This window comes from Motacilla alba, chromosome 17, assembly GCF_015832195.1.
Source record: "Motacilla alba alba isolate MOTALB_02 chromosome 17, Motacilla_alba_V1.0_pri, whole genome shotgun sequence".
NCBI lineage: Eukaryota > Metazoa > Chordata > Aves > Passeriformes > Motacillidae > Motacilla > Motacilla alba.
Window position 1 is genome coordinate 1966398 of NC_052032.1, and position 23429 is coordinate 1989826.

Here is a 23429-nt window from a genome sequence, read left to right on the forward strand (position 1 = left end):
TCCTTGTGGAGGAAAGGGAATGACAGGAGGGTCTGTTTGTCCTGCCTGAGCTGCTGCCAACTGCAACAGCCACCACCTCCAGCTGTGTCAGGTTGTGTCAGGGCAGCTCAGGCTGGAGCTCAGGGCAAGGTTCTTCCCCCAGAGGGTGCTGGCACTGCCCAGGCTCCCCAGGGAATGGGCACGGCCCCAAGGCTGCCAGAGCTCCAGGAGCCTTTGGCCAGCGCTGCCAGGGATGCCCAGGGTGGGGTTGCTGGGGGGTCTGGGCAGGGCCAGGGGCTCCACTGGATGATCTTTGTGGGTCCATCCCAGCTCAGGATATTCAATGATTCTATGAACTGGTTTTGCTGCTTCTCCCTCCCAGCCCAGAAAATCCAAGCTGACCAAGACGTAGCAGCCTCTTCCCTCCCCCTCTGCCCATACCTGTTGTAGCAGGTGTGTGACACAGATGGGACTTGAAAGTCAGAGGTGTTCATTTGGGACTGGGGCTGAGTGCAGGGTGACCCTTGAGCCTCTGCTTGCTCAGCATGTGGCTGGATTTTGGAAGGAGGGATGTGCACACACAACCTGCCCCTGGCAGAGGAGGGGATGTGTGTGCTTGTCCTTTCCTCATGCCTGAGGTGCCACACCAGCTCCCCCAAGGAGGGTAACTCACTGGGTCGGGAGAAAAAGCAGTTTGAAATCTACGGCTGCTCTCCTTAAATCACCTTGGAAGGAGGCAGACGTGCCCAGCTCCTGGCATCTCTATTTTTACTTTGTGCAGAGATGGATATGGCTGAGCTGTCTCCTTTTATTTCCAGCATTTGGCACGTGCTGCAGCGCGTTGCTAAAGATGTGTCTGGCTGGATGTGGAGCTGCCCGCTTCCCTGAGTCCCTGAGGGACTCTGGGGGTGAAGGGCTCTTGCCTTCTGCATGGCTTCATCATTCATTTCTTCTCTATGCCTCCCCCTTCCACTCCCTTTAGAGTTTTTGGACTTTGTTTTTTTCCTGTATTTATTCAAATCAGCTGGGGTAAACAGGGAGCAGGGGGCAGGTGACTGGGGCCACTGGTAGCACTGGATTCCAGAGGCATTTTTAATGGGTCTCTAATAACTGGAAGTGGCCTATTCTGATGCAGAAACTATTCTTATTTCCTCTGTCTGCAGCTTGGCAGTTCCAAGATTTCCTTGGAAAGGCTCAGACTGTGCATTTTGCTTCCTGACAGGCAAGCTGACAAGCTCTGTGTTCAGGTGGCTCCATTGCAGCAGCTGTGATGGTGCTGGTTTTGCCAGGTCCATCCTGACAATGCCATTTTTGGGTTCCAGCTGCCCCCAGAACCACGTGCCTGAGCTGTGCTTGTCACACATCCGTGTCCCTCCTCCTGCTTGTGGGGAGGAGCCTGTACAAGAGAGAGCCAGGCAAGTCCCCAGTATCTCCCTCTGCCCATGGGCTGCTCATGGAGAGGCTGATTTTATGGTCCCCTGTTCCAAAACTTGGTTGGGAGTGAGATGAATGGTTTGATCTGTTGAACCAGGCACCTCTGAAACCTCCCAAATAACCTGGCCCTGTAGCTGCCAGTCTTTCCTGCTCTGGCCATGAAACTGGGGGGCTCTCTGGCTGTCCTGGACCTGCTGCCCCCAGCATCACCCACCCTGCACGGGCCTGAGGATCTGCTGGCTCCTCCAGGAGCCTGGGGGATGAGGTGGGTTATGCAATCCCTGTGTCCAGCCACACTGTCAGCTGTGGGGCAGTAGCTCAGAGCTATTGTCCACCCCATTTTTCCCCAATGAGGTGTGGGGTGCTCATGTGTCTGGAGCAGGTTGGAGAAGATGCTCTGTAACAAACCTCTGCCCCCTGAACTGCTCCAAGGCTTGTTCTTAGTGTGGTGACTTGGTGTGCCTGGTCAGGGGACACTGAGAACTTTGGGGAGCGTAAAGGGAAGGGGAGAGTGAAATTCCTTCAAACTTTTCAGCCTGAAATGGTGCTTTTTGTTGCTTGGGGCTGGAATGGCAACCCCAGGGTGTGTGATGGTCATGGAATGTGGCTGGAGAGGGCTTGGTGGGGCTGAAGGACTGGAACCCCTTGGAGCCCCAGAGCAGTCCCTCTGGGGACTGTCCCTCCTCTCTAGGCACAGGCTGACTGCGACCATGCAGTTTGGGATGTCACTGGTTAATTGGGAAGCCTTGGAGCCAACAGCTCCTGTGCTGGAAAACTCCTTAGCAAGCTGTAAAAGGGTTTTTGGACACAGTCTGACTTCAGTCCTAGCACTTGACCATGGCAGGAGGGCCCCAGCCATGGGCTGGCTCTGGGTGTCAGACTGCAAACCCACTGCCTTTGCTTGCTGAGCCTGTCTGCTGAGGGAAGGGAGCTGTGCCTCAGCGTGTGTTCCTGAGCATTCCCACCCACCTGCCTCCCTGGAACAGGAGAGCTTCCTCACCACAGTGCAGCATGGGGCTGCAATCAGAGTCTGCGGGCCCCTTATCTGGGCATCGAACAGATGGTGGTGATCTATAAACTACTGCTGTGCAGGGAGCCGGCTCAGGAGCTGCTGCTCCTGAAGGATGTGAACGTTCTCCAGTTTTTGGTTCGGCTTTTCTTGCTCACATCTCCTGTGTGAAAATGAGGGAATGGAGTGGGTGAGTCTGGGCTTGATTTGACTGGATCCATCTGTGTTATGTGGGCTAATTCAGAGTGGGACAGGCTTGTTGTGAGCCCAGAGATGTGGCAGTATGTCCGAGGCGGGAGCTCGGCACCAATGTGTAGATGCACAGGACACCACCCTGTTAAAATCTTTCCTGCTCCTGATGCTGAGGCCCCTCCATGGCTTTGGCTCTGCCATCTGCCAAAAGAGAGTATTGGATATCACCTGGGGATGTGCGGGGGGTTCATTGTGATGGCTCACCTCGGGAGGGCACCTCTATCAGCTCAGGTGTGCTCTGTGCTGTGGTGGGGGAGTTCCATCCCATCCCACGCTCTCCTGTTCTTTCCCTGCCTTGCAAATGCTGAAGCACATCACAGACACAAGGCAGTGATGTGTCAGCCTTGCTGCTGTATTGATGTTTGGATAATAAGAGTTGGCATCTGGAGCTGCTTATCCTTTGCCCTTGAGTGTAGAACAACACTTGGACTGCAAGGGGCTCCTCATCTCACAGTCATGATCAGCTGTGAGGGTATGGCAGGAGATCCCATGGGGGAGGCTGTTCTTCCTTGTGGGATTACAGACTTTAAGCCCTGAGGAGCTCATTCCGCCTGTCTGCATGACCCCCCTCGCTGTGCCTGGGGTATGAGCTGTGTGTTGCCCCTGCAGAGAGGGCTGGATTTGGGGTTCTTTCCAGCCTGTCTCGAGTCAGTCACTTTGGCCAGGCAGGTGCTCTGGAGAGCTGTTTGAGGTGGTTGCAAGCAGCAATAACGTGCAGCCCTCGGTGTTTAGATAGGTGGATGGAGGTGTTGATATCAACAGGGCTGAGGACACTTGGGGAGGGGAGGGGAGAGCTCCTAAGCCACGGCAAACTGGCCACCTGCTTCCCAGGGAGATGCTTCCTGTAGATGCAGCTGGAATACAGGGGAGCAGATGGGTCAAACAGGCAAAGAGTCTGTCTGGTCAATCCTGTCACCTTTCTGCCAGCAGAACTATTCACCTGGCCAGTGGGGTCAGGGAGTTCTGTGAGCTCCAGCTCTTGCAAAACCTGATGGGATTCAGGTGGGAGATGTTCAGGCTGGGACAGCCCTGAAGGCTCTGTTTGTGCCATGATAGGTCTGCCTGTGTCCTCCCTATGTGGGGGTAGCAGTGCAGATAATCTCTTGTATGCAGCAAGGCCAGTCTGTCCCCTTTGTTTGTCTCTGTGGTCCAGTGTCGACATCAGAACCTAATTTCAACCTGCTGAGTATTGGCCAAGACTCACTGAAGATGTCTGTGGGGAGCTCCACGGAGAGCCGCGCTGCAGGCTGAGCTCTTGGGGTGACTTTCTCCAGGCAAGGCACAAACATAGCTCAAATTACTGTCCTTGCTTTTGGGAGGGTCAGATGGCACCTCTGATGCTTCCAGACCTTGCTGTGTGGCTTTGCTGAGTGCTGTGTCTCTAACAGAGGAGGAAGCCACTCTCTTAGAACTGCTGTCTGGCGGGGAAGTGATGTGTGGATGGACATTTTGGAGATCCTGATGCAGGACAAGTGTTAATGGCAGAGTGTTTTTGCTGCAAGCCATTAAAGCTGAGACTGAGCCCACGAGCAGGGAGCAGGCTCCCAGAGGCTGGGAATGTCCTCTGAGGGTGACAGGGCTGTGAACTCAAGCAGCAGAGCTTGTCCAGACTGCACTGGGGGTCCAGCTCTCTGCTGCTGCTCCAGATGGGGCTGTTTGAACCCCTTGTTCAGCTGGTTAATGGGCTTGTGCCAAACATGTCTCTCCTCCCAGGGATGGTGAGACACTTGGTGGGATGCCTGGCTCCTTGTGGGGTGGGAGCAGCAGAGTGCTTGGCTGCTCATCCCTGTGTGGACAGTGACACCCAAGGCTTCTGCTCTCAGCCAGAGTGCCCAGGCTGGTGCATGTTTTGGGAGGGAACACTGCTTCATTTGGGAGAGAGGTTTGCCTGTCAGGGAGCTGCAATCACTGCTGCTAAGGGCTTCCACCGTGCAAGGAAACCAGCTTGAGGGATTCAAAGGTGATAATATCTAGGAATAGCACTGGGGTAGCAGGGAGTGCTGGAAAACCTAGTTTTGGAATGAAAGCATGACCTGATTCCTCTGCTCCATTTTCCCACCCTGTGTGTGTTTTCATGAGGCATTGCTCCTGCACAGTACAGTACCTGGGGCAGGTCTGATCCTGAGGTTTTGCTTTCTCCCAGTGCTGACATGTGTCCTGTCTCTCCACAGCCATCAAGGTGAGCTGCATTGGATCCTGTGGGGTGTCCAACAAGATCAATGACACAGCATGGACTGTGGAGGAGCAGTACTTCAACAGCACGCTGTCCCTGGCAGACAAAGGTATGGTCCACAAAGGCCTGGTGCAGATCTGTGTTCAGAGAAGCTTTACAGAAACGTATCACCAAGACTTCAGCATCCCCTTGATGTGAAATACCCCTCAGAGGCAGCCTTGGCCTGTGCACAGAGGGTGGGAGCCAGGACTAGAGACTACAAGAGCTTAGCAGGAGCTGTGCAGGGAAGGGTCCTGAGCAGAACTTGGCAGCTACCCTGCAAACACTGCTGGCATCCTCAGGCCCTGGTCTTTCTGAAGCAGAGCTGTCACAGGGGCTGTCACAGGGGCTGCTCCCTGTTCCACAGCTCTGCTCCACTTCCCACGTGTGTTTATAGTGGTCACAAAACCATAAACTGATCAAAGCTGATCAAAGCTGGTCAGCAGAAGCCAGTGGTTTGCTCTGAAAGGGGATGTGGATGTGTCATTTGTGCTCCAGGAGAAGTGCTGGGAGCGTGGCAGGATCAGCCTAGGAGAGTTACCCCTGCTCCCAGTGAGATGGACAGAGATAGTGATGGGGTTGTATTGTCCTGTGGGTAAAGTGACACCAGCAGCCTCTGGGGAATCTGGGCCTGAATGAATGCTGTCTTTCTGCTGTTAAATAGGTCAGCCTTACCACAAATAATTCATGCTGTGCCCTGGCTCCTGTTGAAATCAAGACGTGCCAGTATTCACCTGCTGAAGGCAGTGGCTGTAACAGGACCATGGCAAAAGCCCAGGGTAGCAAGAGCTTAGCTCTGATACTGTTCTGTCAAGTAACAGGAAATGGGTAAAACTGAAATGGCAGTTTCTGCTAGCTCAGCAATTTTCCAAGCAGAGCTTTTAGCATCGAGGGGACTGAGCTCATTCTTGCAGCAACTGGTGAGAGGGCTGCTTGCTCTCAGGTCCCTGCCAGGGGAGACAGTTGGCTGGCTGGCTCTTGGCTCACAGCCTGGGGGCTGCAGTCAGAGATAAACTGCCTGTGAGGGTAATGGGAAACATTCCTGCCCGATTCTGGATGTGCTGAGCACAGAGAGCCCAGCTGTGGCTGTCGGGGTGGGGGCACGGTCACAGGGGGTCTGTAAGGTGCTGCAGACCATTGGGCTTAGATGAGCTGGCAGTTGTAGACTGCGAGTGAGTGTGGACTTGTGGAGAGGTTGAAACCTGCAGCTGTGCTGAAAAATGCTCCTTCCAACTTTTGTTTTTAATATTTAATGATTCGAGGGAGAACTGTGATCTTGTGGTCAGATCTGTGTGCTGGGCAAGATGAGCAGTGGCAAAAGCCAGGCAGGAAGGTGGAGTGGGAAGAGGTGGGTGTGCTGTTTGTTGGGTTTGCAGCCTCTGGAAAACTTTGATAGCTGCTTTGGCAGTCAGTTCTTGTGAGGTTGCCCTTGGGAGCTGTCCCCTTGATAACTAGGACTAGAGTGAATTGGGAAGGATGGAAAGAAAAGCCATGTGCTGAAGTGTGCCCTTTGAAGGCCTGACATCCAAATGTGGCCAAAATTTGGTAGTCTCAGTTCTTCAAGTGTTTGTGGTCTTTTGGCTGTTGGTTTTCTGGGGCCCAGACTCCTGTACACCTCCCAGGGCAGTGCTGCTCTGTCACCCACTGGCATCACAGGTTCTGCCAGCCTTGAGCAGGTGCCTGGGCTGCTGGCTCTGCGCTGGAGCTGGTCACAGAGCCACGAGCCTGGGCTGGGAGTGGGACTCAATGGGCCGGCTGATGTCTCCCAGAGCTGCCCCAGCTGCAGGCAGGTGAGGCAAGCGACAGCAGTGCATGATTTACCTTAGGTGTAGGGAATTGAAGGGAAAATCTGTCCTTGTGGAGTGGTGTGATTGGAAAGTAAAGTGTGTTATGTTGTTCCTGTCCTGCCTCGCAGAGCTGCAGTGAGATTATGAGGAAAAGCCCAGCCCAGGCATCAGCAGTTGGTCTGGAGCAGTGTGCTGGGTACTCACAGTCACTGACCTCTGCTCTTTCGCTTTTTGTGTCCAAAAAGTGTGGGCCCAGCTGCTGGGAGCTCTCAGCCCGATTCCCAGCTGCAGGGAAGCAGAGGGGGAGAGAGTGGGCAGTCCCTGTGTGTGTGGGATTGCAGCCACAGGGGATTTGCCCTTCACGCCCAGGAATTATTGCCCTGGACTTGCAGGTTTGTTCCACGTCTGCATCCAGACAGGACAGCTGGGCCCCTGGGAGGGTGGAAGGGGAGCAGTGGGATGGAGATGGAAGGGACAGTGTCAATGCTGCCTTTAGACCTGAGTCCACCAGCAGGGATGGCTTTGAAGCTGCCCCTCGCATTTGCTGTGCTGGCTTGCAGGGATGTGGAACAAAAGCCCTGGGGACTGGCACTGCTCCAGCCTGCGGCACAGGGACTGAGAGAGCTGTCTGCTGTCACAGCCCTCCCTGTGACATTGATGCGTGTCTGGGCTGTTACTGCACGTCCCTGCCTCTGTGTCTGCCTGCCTGTCTGTCTGTCTGCCTCCTCTGAGGGGCTGCTGGCAGCACAGTGTCCTGGCACAGCTCAGCCCTGCAGGGCTGTGCTGGGGGAGCCCTGGATGGCCTTGTGCAGGCAGAGCCTCGGTGCTGACTCAGCGGTGGCATTTTTAGGCTTTCCAGGAATAGCTCTCAGCTGTCCTGGCCTTTCCTGAAAAAAGCATGAAGGAGCTCCAGACAGATGGAGTGTGCCATGTGGGTGTTCCCTGGGTGCCTCCCTGCAGGGCTGACCCAGCTGCGAGGGGAAACTGAGGCAGGCTGGCCTGCTGGCTCTTGGGGCGTGGGGTGGTGAGGTAGCTGATGGTGATAGCAGGAGCCCAGGGTGAGTCAGGGAAGCATTTCCAAGCAAGGACTCCAACAGGAGCATGAGGCCAGCCCAGCTGCTGGCCCACAGTGCCAGCACACAGCCCCTTCCCTGGCCAGCACCAGCAGCCACCCATGACGGAGCACCACAAGCAAAGGTGGCATCTGGTATGGTCCTGCAGAGGAATAAAAACCATGCAAAACCCCCCAGGGTGAATCTGTGCCTGTTACTCCAGGTAAGGGGTGGCTGTGCCCACCTTCTCCCACCAAAAAGCAAACAGCAGAAGGGAGGGTGGGACTGTGGGAGACCCTGGTGTCAGGTGGAGGGGCTGCCTTCCTGCCATGCCCCTGGAGGCCTTATCTACACAGGGGGTGCCACCGCCTGAAAATGAGTTGAGGAAGGGAGGAATTTGCTTCTGCCTCAGAGGACTCTTCTGTTCCTGCCTTGCCCCCACTACAGCAATGCTGTTATCTCTTCTTTTTGAACAGGTGCATTAAAAAAAAAAAAAGGTGAGGAGCAGCACGTCCCTGCTGGGGGAAAACTGGCAGCCAGGCTGTGCCCTGGGGCACAGGGTGATTCCAGGCTGTCCTCTGACACCAGCTCCAGCTCTCTTGAAGGGGGCTCATCCAGTCTGATGGCATTGGCCTGGATTGAGGAAGGATCCCAGGTGTCCCCAAGGCCACACAGAGAATGGGGCTCTGTCTTGCCCATGCCTGGTGAGTGGCTCAGCTCCAGTGGTGCCACTGCTGTGCTGGCACCTGTGGAGGTGGTGCGGGGAGGCAGGCTCAGCCTGACAAACAGCCCGCCTCGCTCTATCCCTTCCCACATCCTGAGCAGTAACTTTCAAAAACACCGATCTGTGCTCTTTGAGGACACGTGGGGGGAAGGGGAGAGGAGGTTTGCAAAACTGTCGAGGCTCAGATTGCTCTTTAAGCCTCTAGGAGTGACTCCACACTTCTCCTCCCACACACCTTTGCATTGAAATAAGTGAGGGGGCAGCTCGTCCTCTGGCATCAGCTGCTTTGGGTATTTTTTCATTGCATGAAAAAGGAGGCAGGCCCTGAAATAACTCAGATGCCCACTTTGGCACTTAAGGCACCTTCCTTTCTCTCCCCACCGTGGAACAGGATGCAGAGGACCCAGCTGTGCCACTGGAGCAGGTTGGTGCTGCTGCAGAGGACCCTGCTCCCCTCAGGGCTTGTCCCTCCTCAAGCAGGGTGTCCTCTGTGCTCTGAGAAAGCCTCTGGAGGGGCTGGGCAGGAGCTGCAGGCAGCCGTGAGGAGCAGGGGATTGTGCTGTAGCCTTGGCAATCACACACAGGCCAACAGTTTAATGAACTCAGGCTCTTTACATCAAAGCTGCTGGGAAGTGTGGAGCGTGCCAGCTGCTGCGGAGCCTCTCGCTGCTCTGTTTGCTGCTGTGCCACAGAGGTCACTCGGCCACCAAGGGCTCCCAGGGGGAGTGTTACTTGCCTTCTGGAGGGGAGGCTAAGAGGGTATTTACTTTTCCCACTTGGACTTTGATTGCTCACTGGTGTTGATTTTTCCTTTTGCAAAGAAAGGCAAGAGGGGTGGGGGCTGCTGGGTTTCTGTAGGTGTCAGCAGTGCAGGGGATCAAGTGGCAGCGAGCACAGAATGGCACTGCTTGTACCCACTGCTCTGGGACACAGAGATGCTTCTCTTGGTCCAATATAATGGAGTGATTCAGCTCTGCGGAGCCTCCTGCTCCTCTCCCCCTCCCTGCTGTGGCTCTGCCCTTGTTCAGCTGGAGAGGAGCAGGTCCATCATGTGCCTGTACCCCCACGGGGCTGTCCCTTCCCTGCATCTCCAGCTGCACACACGGCTCTTGCCCTGTGGAAGGGTTGTGCATGCAAAGGTAGACTTCTGGTTTTTTTCATTCCCTCCTTGTACCTAAGTTGAACTCATGCAGGGAGCTGGCTGTAATTTCCAGCTGACCTTTTCTTTTGGCAGCTTGTTAGTTAGCTTGAAGGCACTGCAGGGATTTCCTGGCAGCTTCACATGCTTCCTCTGCTGGCAGATTTCTTGTACAGAGCTAAAAAGGGGCAGCTGTGCATCACCTCTTCCCTGGGGTGGTTCTCTGCCAGCCTGGCACAACACCTTCATGGCCAGCAGTTGGCACAGGGTAACAATCCTGGCTCCCAGCTGAATTTAAAAATCTTGGTGACCTGACTGAGCAGAATTGTGAGACTTGTGCAGCTTGTTCTGTGTTGAGCAGGAGGTCTCAGAGCAGCAGGTGATGCTCCTGGACAGCCCCTGCCCAGGTGGGAGTAGCAGGGTGTCCGTGGGCAGTGGTGAGCCTCTAAGGATGCTCTGGTGCCAGCTCCTGGCCACAGTGTGCTGCTGGGTTCAGGAGCAGTAGCTGCAGGCTCAGCCCAGGAAAGCCACACTGAGGGATCTGCAGTTGCCTTGGGTCACAGCCGCTTCCTCAGCACTTCCCAATTTCTTGCCTCAGTAGACCAGTTAATCCTCTGGGTTTTTTTGCAGCATTGCCATACTGCCAGATCCTGCTAATTCATTGAGAATGTCTCTGGAAGCTGCTGACACAGATGTTTGTGAGCAGTGGAGCCCTCGCCTCAGTGCTGGGCGCTCTGCTGCACCTCCTGTGTTACAGAAAGGTTGATCTCAGCAGCATTACCCATGGGGAGGTTGTTCCTGCTGTGTGTTTGTGTGTTTGCAGAGCTGGAGCAAGACAGTTGCTGCCTTGAAAGGGAGCGTGGAGCCTGCTGGGGCTGTGCTCCATCACTGCCGTACAGAGCAGGAGAGCTCTCCTTGGGGCTGAGCACTGAGGCTTTCCTGGCAGCTTTGCCTGTGCTTGCTGGCAGGTTGCTCTTCTGGCTCTTGGCTGCTCCCTCTGTGGCACCTGTGCCTGCTGATGGCACGAGCAAATGTGTGCATTTCCCCTCCTTTGTTGCAGTTTGTAATCCCCTGTATTAACTCCATTCACCAGAGGCTGAGCTGAGCCCTGTGCTAAAGCTGCAGTGGCTCAGCGTCACCTCAAGTGCCCTGGCACAGACTTAATGCTTCCCTTCTGACAGCTCTGATAGAGCCTCCTGAGAGCTAAAGAGCTCTGGCTCTTGCTTGTATCTAATATTCAGTTTTCTGGCTGCAAAAATGGGTGAGGAGAGAGGGCAGGACAGGGGTGAGCGGGGCGCTGGCTGCTGGAACTGCAGTGAGACTGACATCTCTGCCTGTAGCTGGGGACCTGGGGTCCTGTGGCACAGTGCAGAGCTAGGGCTGCTCATTTCTCCACCCCAAAGTGGAAATCAGGAACCTTCTGCTTTCCTGCTCTCTGCCTGGAGAGGAGAGTACTCAAGCTGTGCATCAGCAACGCCAGAATCAGTCTAACTCGGCACCTTTGGAGGAGCTTGCCTTCCCCAGGGCTGACTTTAGGCAGCAGAAGGAAAGAGACATATTGCTACAAGTGATGGCACAGGGGCCAGCAGGCACCAGGTTCCTTTCTGTACTCCTTGAATTGGCCAACACAGTTAATGCATCACTTGTTAAATAGCCAGGGAGAAACTGCCATATGGTCTGGCCTGCTGTTCCTCTGCTAGAAGAACCAAAAAATCTGTGTACTCCAAAGGTGCAGCCTGTTCCCGTCCTAGCATCCAGGAGGGAGCAGAGCCTGGCAGGGACTGGTGGGGAGGGGCAGGAGCCCCATTTCAGCCACTCCCTGTCTCCTGTGCCTGGGCTGTGGGGACACTTTCCAGATTCCTAGTGGTGGCCACAGAGCTGATATCATCCTTCTCTTTGGGGGCTGGAGGGAGTGACAAAAAGGATTATTCACCCCTTTTGCTGTGTGTAGCTATGGGTGAAGCCTGGTGAGGCAGAGGTGTGTGCTGTCCACACGCCATGGTTCCTGGCCTGCAGCCTGCTGTGTGTCACACATCTGGGCTGGCTGTCCCAGCACACTGCAGGGTGAGCCCTCACAGGAGAGCAGTAAGCCTCATCTGAGTCTGTTGTGTGACCAAGGCACCTCCTGACTCCCTTCTGCTATCCTGAAGTTTGGTTTGTCGTGGTGGCTGTGACCCTTGTGCAGAGATGGCTGTGACCACCTGTGACTGCCAGACAGAGACCTTGGGGCTGGAGCAGCCAGCCTGGGAGGAGGATTTGGCAAGTGTCCCCACAGTGGCACTGGCTGGAACGTGCAGCCCAGCAGAGCTGGCCCCACCAGTGCTGTCAGACCGGGCTGTTTGCACAGAAAGCTGCCAGACAGCCCTGGAAAGGTGGGTGGGACACAGCAGGTAGGGCTGTGTCCTTGTTCCTTGTTCCTGTGTGTTCTCCTGAGCCCCTCCAGAGCCCAGCCCTGCTCTTGTGCCAGGCAGAGGCTGCTGGAGGACATTTCCCAGCCCTTGGCCAGCTGCAGGCAGGGCAGGGTGTGGGCAGGGAGCTTCCCCTTGGTCTGGAGGGATGATGGCTTTGAAGGGCTGGGGATTTCTCTGGCTGCCAGCTCTGCCTGGGCAGGGGCCTGGCAGCACCAGCCAGCGAGGGGTCACTGCTCGGACCGGAGCCCAGACGCTTTCAGCAGCTGTGGAGGAGCAAACTTGACTTGGATCATTTGTTTCACAGTGTAAATACAGACATGTGGTCATTTCAGCCCCAGTGGCTATGCTGCTGGCAGCTTTCCCATGCAGTGGTGCAGCCCTGTGCTGGTTTGCAATGAGTGCAGGGAAACCTTTGGCTTGGAAGGGACCTTAAAGATTGCCTTAATCCACTCCATGCTGTGGGCAGGGAAATGTCCCACTGTCCCAGGCTGCTCCAAGACCCATCCAGCCTTGCTTTGGACACTGCCAGGGATCCAGGGGTAGCCATAGTTGCTCTGGGCACTCTGTGCCAGGACCTGCCCACCATGCCAGGGAACAATTCCTAATTCCCAATATCCCATCCAGCCCTGCCCTCTGGCAGTGGGAAGCCATTCCCTGTGTCCTGTCATTCCATCCCTTGTCCCCAGTCCCTCTCCAGCTCTCCTGGAGCCCCTTCAGGCCCTGGCAGGGGCTCTGAGCTCTCCCTGGAGCTTCTCCTCTCCAGGTGAGCACCCCCAGCTCTCCCAGCCTGGCTCCAGAGCAGAGGGGCTGCAGCCCTTGGAGCATCTCAGGGGCCTCCTCTGGATCTCTCCAGCAGCTCCAGATCCTTCCTGTGCTGGGCCCCAAGGCTGAGGCAGCTCTGCAGGTGGGGTCTGAGCAGGGCAGAGGGGCTGAATCCCCCTTTTCCTGCTGCCCATGCTGGGATCAGCCCAGGGCAGGGGGGTTTCTGGGGCCAGCACAGGGCTGGGGCACACTGAGCTTCTCATCCACCAACATTGCCAAGCCCTTGTCCTTAGGGCTTTCCTCCATCCATTCTCTGCCCAGCCTGTGCTTGTGCTTGGGATTGCTCTGACCCAGGCGCAGGACCTTGCACTTGGCCTTGTCAAACTTCCCAAGGTTCTCCCAGGCCCAGCCCCTTCAGCCTGGCGGGGTCTCTCTGGATGGCAACCCAGCATTACCAGGGGATCCAGAAGACTTGGCATCAGCCCTCTGGATCAAGGCATTTCTTTTCTGTAGATGAAATGTTCCAGGACTCCTCCACATCCAGTGGTACAAGTGAACAACCCCAGTCCCAGTGTGGAACAGAGGGGAGCAGCTGAGCCATGAATGAGAGACACCAGACCTATCTCTCCTGGAGTCAGGGACATCTCCAAGGCTCTTCTGCACTATTAGTGTGTTGTACTGCTCCTGCTATCTGGACTTGAGTTTTTCTCCAGGCTCTCTGGGGCAGCAGCTTCTTTCCCTCCAGGAATTTTCTGGGAGGAAGTTTCCCAAGGCCATGCGGGGGTGGCAGATCTCTGCTGGCTTGACTCCTCAGGGGGACAGGCTGCTGCAGGTATGGCCCCGCAGCAGAGCCCTGCAAGCCTGCTGCCTCTGCTGCCTAATGACTTTCTCAAGGTATTTTTAGCTGCACATAAACTTCAGGAAAAGCTTTTTTGCATCCGAGGACACTGTGGCCTTTGTTCTGGCTTCTGGGAATGGGGAGGTGCTGGCTCGGTGTGGCTGCAGTGGCTGGCACAGCCCTGTCCCCTCACAGGGTATGTGAGCTGCCCAGGAGCCCCTGTTTGAGGGGTCTTAATGCCCCCCTGAGCAGTGCTGAGCCCCTGCTGACCTGCTGTGCCCTGCTCAGGCTGGGGAGTGCTTTGGCAAAGCCTCTGGTTCTGGAGGAGCATGGAAAGGGCTGCTCTTCCCAGGTGTTGGGGTGGCCATGGGCTCCCACCACGGCTGGAAACCAGCTCACCTCTGCCTGCTGCCAACAGTCTCTGTTGCAAAGTCCACTTGCAGATGGAATTAGCACATTAAATGTCCTGAATTGTTGCTTGAAGCTCTCTGGGCTGGAGGGACAGGGGTGATGAGAGCCCTCCCATGGGCTGTGTGTTCCCCTCACTGCTGGGATGCTGGAATTGCACAGGGGATGCAGCTGTGGGATGGCTCTGGACACTCTGCCTGATGCTGCATCTCCCCTGCTGTGATCTGGGGATCTGTTCAAGGCTTGTGAATGCCTGGTGAGACACACGTTGCCCTGTGTCACCAGCACAGTGGCTGTGCTGGACTGACACTGTGAGTGTCCCTTGCTGAGGTGGCGTTTGCTCCTGTGTTCCATGGCAGAAGTACCTGGGTGTTGGCTCAGGGTCAGTCTGTGCCCTGCCCGTGCTCACAGGGAAGCTGGGACAAGGCAAATTGCAGATTTTCCCTATTATAGCAAGATTAGTCAGCATTTGGTAATGAAAGCTCAGCCTTTTGGATCAAATTGCCAGCTGGAGAGTTTAGAAGCAGTTGCCATCTCCTTTCCTGCTGTAAGGGTGCTTGGTTTGGGATTTGCCAACTTTCCACCAGGCAGCAGGCAGAAGACAGAGATGTTTTTGTAATTCCGAGTTGCAAATGGAGCCTTTGCTGTGCCCATGCTGGAGGAGTCTCTGCCAGGAGAATGAAGAAAGAGCCCAGATTACTGCTAAATATCTGCCTTTCCTCCTGGTGCAGTGGGAGGCAGGCAGGACCCGAGCTCACCTGTGGGCTCTGCTACCTTGTCACTCTGCCAGGCACTCTGGATATGCCTGTGCTTTCACAGGAGCCTCCTATCTTGGTCAGGACCACTGGCTTTTCTTTGTCCTAATTTTGTTAACCCTTGTCTGTGAAATAGCCCTGGCACTGAACTCCTTTCTGCACCAGTGGGTGCCTTGGAATGTCCCCTCTGGGATACTGAGGATGCCTAAAGATGCTTCTCCCTCTTGGGGGAAGGTGAGAGTGGGCTGGAAGGAGCAGGTCTGCAAACAAGAGTTGTTCTCAGTCACCTGCAGCATCTCCCTGCTCCATGGAGAGGAGAGCAGGGCTCACTGTGCTTCCCTGCTCAGCTCAGGACTGGGGGCAGGGCTCTGTGGCCATGAGCCAGGCGCTGCTGTCTGTGTGAACTGTGGCAGGACACAGCTTCAGTCTGGGGTGGCTGGTCTGGGAACTTCTCTCTGGCTGCAAAGAGCAGGAAGGGCCTTTTCCAGGCCTCCTGGGCAGCTTGTTGCAGGCAGGAGCTGCAGGAGAGGTTTGCAGCCTGTTCAGTGGGTCACAGCCAACTGGTCCTTGGGCACTTGGGCTTGGTCAGGACCATCAGGCTGGTCTAGGCTGACCTGTGGGCAGTTCCCATCTGGGGACCTGCTCAGAGCTTGGGCTACCTGTGCACAAACTGCCTCGGTGCCAGCGAGTCGCACAGTGGCTCTGAGAGCCAAACCACATCCTCTGCGGGTGATGCTGCCCACACGTGCTCCTGGGAGAGTTCATGGCCTTGCTCAGTGGTGCTGTGGGAGTTAGAAACTGTGAAAGTGCTCACAGGTTCACTTCCAGCCCAACTTTCTGTTGGTGCACCTGAGCTCGGCAGGACTTGGACATAAATGACTTCTTGGATGGTGCTGCCTGTAATGTAGAATAGGGACTTTTACTTGGTGCAGTCTGTGGGCTCATCCTAAGGGTCCTGGAAAGGCTGTGAACTTTCATGCTCCTAGTAGGAGACTCAGAATTACTGCCTGCACCTTCATGTGGGGCTCTGCATGTCACACAGCTGGGAATTCTCCTGTTGGAAACTCAGTGACCATTACCCTCTGGAACTCCCACCTTCCTCCCTTCTGCGGGGCAGGAACAGCACTTGCTCCCACTCCTTGTCAGGTGGAGAGAGTCCCTGTACTGCCATGCAGAAGCTGCACAGGACAGTGGATGTATTCCAGTTACCCATGTGCTTTCTAAAAGTAGGATAATGGGTATAAGGTCAACATTGAATGGTGCCTGTTAAAAGACAGAAACCCTCAGGGCAGCAAACAAGGGCTGGGTTCATCGAGTCGTTCACATTAGCCAGGCTTTATCCTGGACCCAACCAGCCAAGGCACCTGCTGCACCTCACCTGGCACCTTCACTGAGCCAGGCTGCCCAAGAGGGAGCAGGAGAGGCTGTCCCACAGCTGCCTCCGGGCCTGCCCAGCTCTGAGCATCAGCCCTGGCAGCCAGGGCAGAGCCTGGCTTGGTGCCTCCACCTGGTGACAGCGCCGGGTGCTGCATTTTAGCCTACATAACTCGGGTTTGTCTGGGAGACAGGAGGGGAATCTGCAGGGAGGTGATGGAGCAAATCTTGCTCCTCTCTGTGAGGCCAAAGTGTACAAATAGACATCTCTGCTGTTCTCCCTTTGCAGGGAGCTGTTCTCCCTTTGCAGGGATCCACGATGTGCGTGTGTTGGATTGTTTATCCTGCTGTCCCTGCACTGTGGGCAGGACACGCTCGCTGTGTCTCGTCCCCACGGGGTGGCTGAGCGAGGAGAGAGGCAGAGATCTTGCTTTTCATAGCAGGAATGATGCACCAAGTCCTGCCTGGGCTGCTGTGTCAGTGGGGGGGATTTGCTCTTCTCTTCCCCACCTCCCCTCCCATGTAATCCACTTAATCCCCTGACGACAGGACTCGATTACTGCCAGCTCTGCAGAGCCAGCGTTGCTAACGGGCAAGCTGCCTCCCCGTCTTGCAACAACAAAAGCACCAGCCAGAGCTGGGCTTTTGGTACCTCCAGCAATGATCCTACAAAGCAGAACAAACACAGCTCGATTTACTGGGCATCCAGGTTCCCTCTCAGCTCTACCACTTGAAAAACAAAACCTCTCATGTGTGCATGGGTTTAACAAATACGGATAAACCTCGTTGGTTTTCTTACTGAAGGCAACTTTAGGAGCTGCTGGATCACACCGTGGGCTCAGTTCAGCTGCCACACTGCCCTGGAGGGAATCTGGGAGTGTTGGAGGGTGGATGGAGTTGGGGAGTAGGAATCTATTGTTTTAGCCATGCGCTGGATCTTGGCTCTGCCCTGTGCCCTCGAGGCTGTTGCAGAGCAGTGGTTGAAGGAAACAAGTGCTGAGGTAATTGTTGTGGCAATATTTTTCTGAGCTCCTGTTGTCTCAGCAGGCTCAGGCTGAGGTATTGCAGGTCCCTTCTTGGGTCCAAGGGTGGGTGGACCTCTGGTTCCAGCTCCCGAATCCTGTGCAGTCTGTGAAGGGCTTGGTATGTGGCTGAGGGTGGAGTGGCTTGATGCCCACCAGAACTCCCTACCACCCTCAGACAGTGCCTGTGATTTCTCATATTCCCCCTGACTGCCTGACAGAGGAAAGACTTGAGGAAAAATAAACCCACTGCAGCCCTGCTCTGTGTCCTGTGCCGATGGCCTGGGGTAACCACTAGCTGTGGCACTGGGATGCCATAGAGCCTGCCCTAAATGACCTAATTTACAGGATATCTTATCTTCCTACAGAACCTGTCCTGTCTCAAGGAGGGGTGGGGGGCAGCAGGTCCTCCTGTTGGCTCCAGCAGTGCCCACTGGATCTGGAGCTGTCCAGTGGCTGTAGGCAGCAGAAGAGGTGGTGTGTAATTTCCTGGGTGGTGGCCTCTCTCCCCCAGAAGATCACACATTTCAAGGTAACAGCCTCTCAGCCTGTCCCACGTACACTTCACTCTTGTTTCCACAGGGGTCCTGGCAGCTGGAGAGCACAACTTTCCCTTCCAGTTCCTGCTACCAGGTAAGATGCAGAAAAGTGGCTGAAGGCCCTTCCCTGTAAGCTTTGGATTTTGCATATACTTCTAGTTCAGAAACTAGCCTGGCTCAGCCTTATGACCTCTTCTTTCTCTCTCAACTCCAGCTTCTGCTCCTACATCATTTGAAGGCCCTTTTGGCAAGGTCCTGCATCAGGTGAAAGCTGTGATAGACACACCTCGCTTCTCCAAGGACTACAAATGCAACAAGATCTTCTACGTTCTCTGCCCTCTCAACCTGAACGACATCCCTGACATTGAGGTAAGAACGAGGAGGGGCACGGCTGGAAATGCCAGCGCCTCAGCTCTTGTCCTTGTCCTGCTGTCTGAGGAGTCACTGAGTGGCTGGACAGCTCTGACTGCGTGCTGTGACTATGCAAGAGCAGGACGAGGACTCCTCACCTCTCCTGCCTTGCAGTCAGTACCTGCTCCAGGTGATTTCTTACTCTTGTGTGTGTTGCTTTGAAAGGTTTATCTGAATTTTCAGCATGCAGAGAGACATGTTGGCCAACAGCTTCAGGTGCTTGGAGACACTTGGTTTTGGGGAACTTGCTTTGGAGGGGAAAGCAACTAATAGGACAGTAGAACTGGGGGGCTGGAGAAGTGAGACCTGTTGTCTGTAGGATTGCCATGTTGCTGATTCTTTGCATCCTCTTAGAAGCAAATATTTCTGCTTGCTTGTGTTGAATCTCTTGAGTGTTTTCCTGGAGGCTCTCTGACTCTCCTGAGCCAACACCGCTCTCTCTGCCGTCCTGCAGCAGCCCAACACCATGTCCATCACCAAGAAGTTCAACTACAAGCTTGTGAAAAGTGGCAACATCATCCTGACAGCCACGTCTGACCTGAAGGGCTACATCGTGGGCCAGGCCATCCAGCTCCGCACAGACATAGAGAACAAGTCCGGCCGCGACACTGGCGCTGTGGTGGCCAGTCTGCTCCAGGTGGGTGCCCCGTGGGGCCATTCTCTGGCTTGTGCTCCTGCTCCACCCCATGGAGGCCTCTGTGAAACTGGGACAGTGAGGAGCCAAATGTCCACCTCTGGTCCTCTCTACCTTCCTGGGGAAAGAGGACCAAGAACTTGTCTTGCTTACCCCTGCTGAGTATGTCCCACAACAATGCGTATTCCTGCTCTGGAACATGCCCCTTAGGTCTGTGCATGTGCCTGTTTGACAAAGCAGTTGGATGGGTTTGTGTCCTGACTTGCATTTGTGGGAGACAGATCACCTGCAGCCTCTGAGCCAGCTGTGTTTCCTCCTGTCTGTGCAGAAAGTGGCCTACAAATCCAAGCGCTGGATTTACGACCTGAGGACCATCGCCGAGGTGGAAGGCTCAGGGGTGAAAGCCTGGAAACATGCAGAATGGAAGGAGCAGATCCTGGTTCCAGCACTGCCCCAGTCCATTCTGCAGGGCTGCAGCCTCATCCACATTGACTACTACATCCAGGTGAGTTCATTTGGGCTATCCCTGGGCTGGGCCATGGCTCTGTGCCCCCTCCCAGGCTGAGCAGTGTGGTCTGGGTGGTCCAGACATCAGGTGAACCTTCCCACTGCCATGTAGCATGAGAATACCACTGTTTTCCCTTCTCTTCCAGGTTTCCCTCAAGTCTCCAGAGGTTTCTGTCACTCTCCCCATCTACATTGGAAACATTGCTGTGAACAGGGTCCCGCTGAGCCCCTCCCGCTCCATCCAGCACATCCCATCTGTGGTGGTCCCCAGTGCCCCCCCAGAGGAAGAGGAGGCTGCCAGTGGCTATCACCCCATGGACAATGTCTCCATCCCCACCAAAAGCCATTCCCAGCAGCAGCCCTTTAGCTACGCCCCAGGACTGAGCTTCCAGGAGATTCGGGCGGACTCGGAGCAGACGGGCTCCCCAAACCACCCCACGCTCTGCCTGTCCACGGGAGCCACTGTCCCCTACTACGCTGAGGGGAACGTGGTGCCTGTCCCCACAGCCAGCTCACTCATCCTGCCCCCGGAGTACAGCACGTGGGGATACCCCTATGGTGAGCAGCATTCCCAGGGGGTGAAACAGCTGGGGGGAAAGAGCTCCTACCAGCAGTCTCTGCTAGCTGTGAACTGCTAGGAATCTGGGGATTCAGTCAGTCTGCTGCAGGCTGCTGTCAGAGGGGATTGTGACATCTCTCTGCCTGCTTTTAGCCTCTGGAGGAGTCCCCTCTTCCAGCTGTAAAAGCCGGCTGTCCTTCCCACATCCACGCCCAGGCCTGCTCTGGGCTTGTCGTGAGAGGATCTCCCTGTTCTTAAAAGAGCTTTCAGCCTCCCACTGATAGAAAAACTTCTTGGCTTGTGGTGAGGCTGGTGGGAGCATAGCCAGGAAAATGATGTCACTGAAATCTTCTGTCTGACTTGGAGTGGGCCTGCAGCTGGTCTGAAGCTGTGGGGGTGGGAGCTGAGAAAGTGTCCAGGGTGGAGCAGCTCGGGGAAATCCCAGCAGGCTGGATTCCTGGAGCTGTGCTGGGGTGGCAGGGCCAGCAGTGTGTGCTGGGTTCCTGGAGCTGTGCTGGGGTGGCAGGGCCAGCAGTGTGTGCTGGGTTCCTGGAGCTGTGCTGGGGTGGCAGGGCCAGCAGTGTGTGCTGGGTTCCTGGAGCTGTGCTGGGGTGGCAGGGCCAGCAGTGTGTGCTGGGTTCCTGGAGCTGTGCTGGGGTGGCAGGGCCAGCAGTGTGTGCTGGGTTCCTGGAGCTGTGCTGGGGTGGCAGGGCCAGCAGTGTGTGCTGGGTTCCTGGGGCTGTGCTGGGGTGGCAGGGCCAGCAGTGTGTGCTGGGTTCCTGGAGCCACGCTGGGGTGGCAGGGCCAGCAGTGTGTGCTGGGTTCCTGGAGCCACGCTGGGGTGGCAGGGCCAGCAGTGTGTGTTAGCACAGTTGTACCCAAATCTCTCTTTGCACTGGGGTAACAGAACACTCCATATGTTACTTCAGCCCTGGGTTGGGAACACATGGAGCTCGAGTGATCTGGAGATGCTGGAAGACAGGAGGATGCTTGGGAAAGAAAGGGAGGAACAGAACAGAACTGTGAGGTGGTGATTTTAACGTCCATGGGCATCAGGGCAGGGATGGGACTGACTGGCTCAAATGCTACAAACCCCCTGTACCTCAGCTGGGCAGGCTGTGGGGCCCTGGCAGGGAGTGGGTGTTGGTGGGTTGCTTCACTCTGCCCTGGGTTACACAGACTGGGGTGAAGGGAACCTCCCAAACGCCCAGCATAATCTCTCTCATTCTTCCTTTCCCCCACAGAGGCGCCTCCATCCTACGAGCAGAGCTGCAGCAGTGCCAACTCCAGCATCAGCAATGGCAATTAGCCCTCCCCTGCTCCGACCCCGCCGGCGCTGCCCGCCCCGGCACCACGGGGCACCCGCCTGTGGCAAAGTCTGGTACAGCACAAGGCATCTTCTTGTCTCTCTGGCTGCTTTGGGGGGAAAACTGCCACATCCCAGCCTGGGCTTTTTAAGTCTCTTTCTAGGGAGGGGGTAAAAAACCAAAAAGGGCAGCCAGAGCAGCCTGCATGCGTGTAGGAGAGGTCTGGGAAACTGAACAGTCTCCTGCTGCTGCACCAAGTGCTGGAGAGCTGGATGTGGCCCTGGTGCCCTGGGCAGCAGCCTGTTCCAGTACTGTAGTCAACACTAACTGCTTTACTATCAAAGCACCTGCGATGCCTTATCTGAAACGCTCCTGACTTGGCACAGCTCCACTCTAAGGGAAGGCTGGGCTGTGTGGACTTGCTCTCCTCTTTTGGGGGCTGTGTGCTCTCCACAAATGGTTTTGACAGCCCTTCCTCCTTGTCCTCAGAGGTCCTAAGGGTAGCAGGAGGTTTCTTGGGAGTAAGCAGGTTTGGAAGGTCAGGGACTTTAAAAAAGCCAAAAGCACAAGCCCTCGCTGTACCTGAGCTGTGGAGGGCGTGACTGGCAGTGTGAGTGCCCATGGGCACAGGGGGGGCTCGTGGGGGCCCTTGCTGATAAGCCCTGGTGAGAGCTCTGGGGAAGATCCTGGTGTGGGATGGGGTGCCCTTTTCCAACACGAGTGGCTTTTCCCCACAGAGCCTTGTGGGACACAGCCCACCCTTGCTCACTGCTGGGCCCTGGCACACAGGACAACAGCACTGCTCACTCTGGGGCAGAGGGACCACACTCCATGTCCCTGCAGGGTGCCCTCTCCTCCCAGGCTGCAGTTAAGTGACCATCAATCACAGAAGTCTGTCTGATGCTACCTCTGAGTCTGCCCAGGGGCCCTGCCTGTGGGATCCCTCCCCTCTGGGCCCCCCCTCCGTGGGGCTGTCCCTGGGAGTGGCTGTCCCTGCCCGGGCAGCCCACAAGGGTGCTGGGCCAGGGCCTGTAGTGGCACTGGTTTGCTGTGTGTCCCCTGGGCCTGAGCAGAATGTGACAATGAACACCACCCGTGTGGGAGCTGCAGCCTGCGCTGCACCTGGCAGCTGGGGGAACAAGCTGGGTTTTCTTGCAATTTTTCTTTTGCGCCTTTCTGCCTCCCCCACCTTGTTTAGTTTGTTTAGCATTGGCTGCCCCAGCTGAGGGAACCACAAGCCACGTCCCTCAGAGCCACAGGTGCCCAGCCAGGCTGGAGTTGTGGCCTCCAGAGCTTTGGCATCTCAGAGCTGGTCCCCACATGGCCCCAGGCTGGGCAGGCAATACCTGACAGACCTTTAGGAGCATTTCCAGCTGCTGCCTCCTTGCTCAGCCACCTCTGCACACCCTTCAGGCAGCTGGGACAGGCCCTGCTTTGCACTCTGCTTTTTTATTTTATTTTTTTTAAGCATTGAACTGCTTTAAGGGTAGCGTAGCAAAGGTGCCGTTCTGAGCAGTGCTGGCACAACATGCACCGATGATGATAGAGTGATTGTCATTGTCCCTGAATATATATAAATATATATATATATATGAGATGAAGCTGTTTTTAATGATTGAATTCAGAAATACAAATTTTAATGCTGTATTTAATAAATTATTCTATGAGAAATGCTGTGCTTTTTCATCCATTTCTGATGCTGATCCATGTGCCTGTTCATGCCAAATCAGGAATGCACCTTGCTGATTTCTTACAAAATGAAGTTTTTTTGCTCTCACCAGGAAGGGTGGTGAACTCTGCCAAGGCAGCTCGGGGAAAACAAACACGGTGTGGCCTGACCACATTGCCAGCTTCATAATTCCACATGGCTGGAGGGAATTTGGCACCACGTGGGCTTGGCTCTGGAGAGAGCAGCCAGTGCACTGCTGCTTCCCAGGCCCTGTGTCCTGAAGCCAGGATTTGTCCAAGTGGCCCAGGAGTCCTGGGCAGTGCTCACTGCTGGCAGGGGAGGAGGCGGAGAGCAGACTCTGTCTTTAGGAGATAGCATAGCCAAGGTCTGGCTGGAAGGGCTGGAGGCCACCAGCCCCAGCCCTCTCCTGAAGAGCCATTTGGAATATGCTTATTGAAAGTGGAAGAAGGCTTCTCCCCACAACCCACTTTGGGCATCCCATGTCTGAAGCATGCAGGTGTTTGCCTAAATGTTGTCACTGCAGGAAGCCTGGGGTGTGATCTCTGTCTCAGACACAAAGATCCTTCTTCATTCTCTTCTCAGCTTATGCTTCTGCCCAGCTGCCATGGTTCAGACTCTCCTTTGG

At 55.6% G+C, this 23429-nt stretch overlaps 1 protein-coding gene across 1 annotated transcript in view; it reads left to right on the forward strand.

Annotated features, from left to right (window-relative positions):
- Positions 1–22559, forward strand: part of ARRDC1 (arrestin domain containing 1) — a 35111-nt gene extending 12552 nt beyond the window's left edge. The window contains exons 2-8 of the mRNA XM_038156475.1: positions 4846–4956; positions 17740–17790; positions 17911–18065; positions 18562–18744; positions 19070–19246; positions 19395–19806; positions 21052–22559. Of these exons, the coding sequence (XP_038012403.1) occupies positions 4846–4956; positions 17740–17790; positions 17911–18065; positions 18562–18744; positions 19070–19246; positions 19395–19806; positions 21052–21116 (1154 nt within the window). The 3' untranslated portion in view covers positions 21117–22559. The remainder of the gene's footprint in view (positions 1–4845; positions 4957–17739; positions 17791–17910; positions 18066–18561; positions 18745–19069; positions 19247–19394; positions 19807–21051) is intronic.
- The last annotated feature ends 870 nt before the right edge of the window (positions 22560–23429 follow it).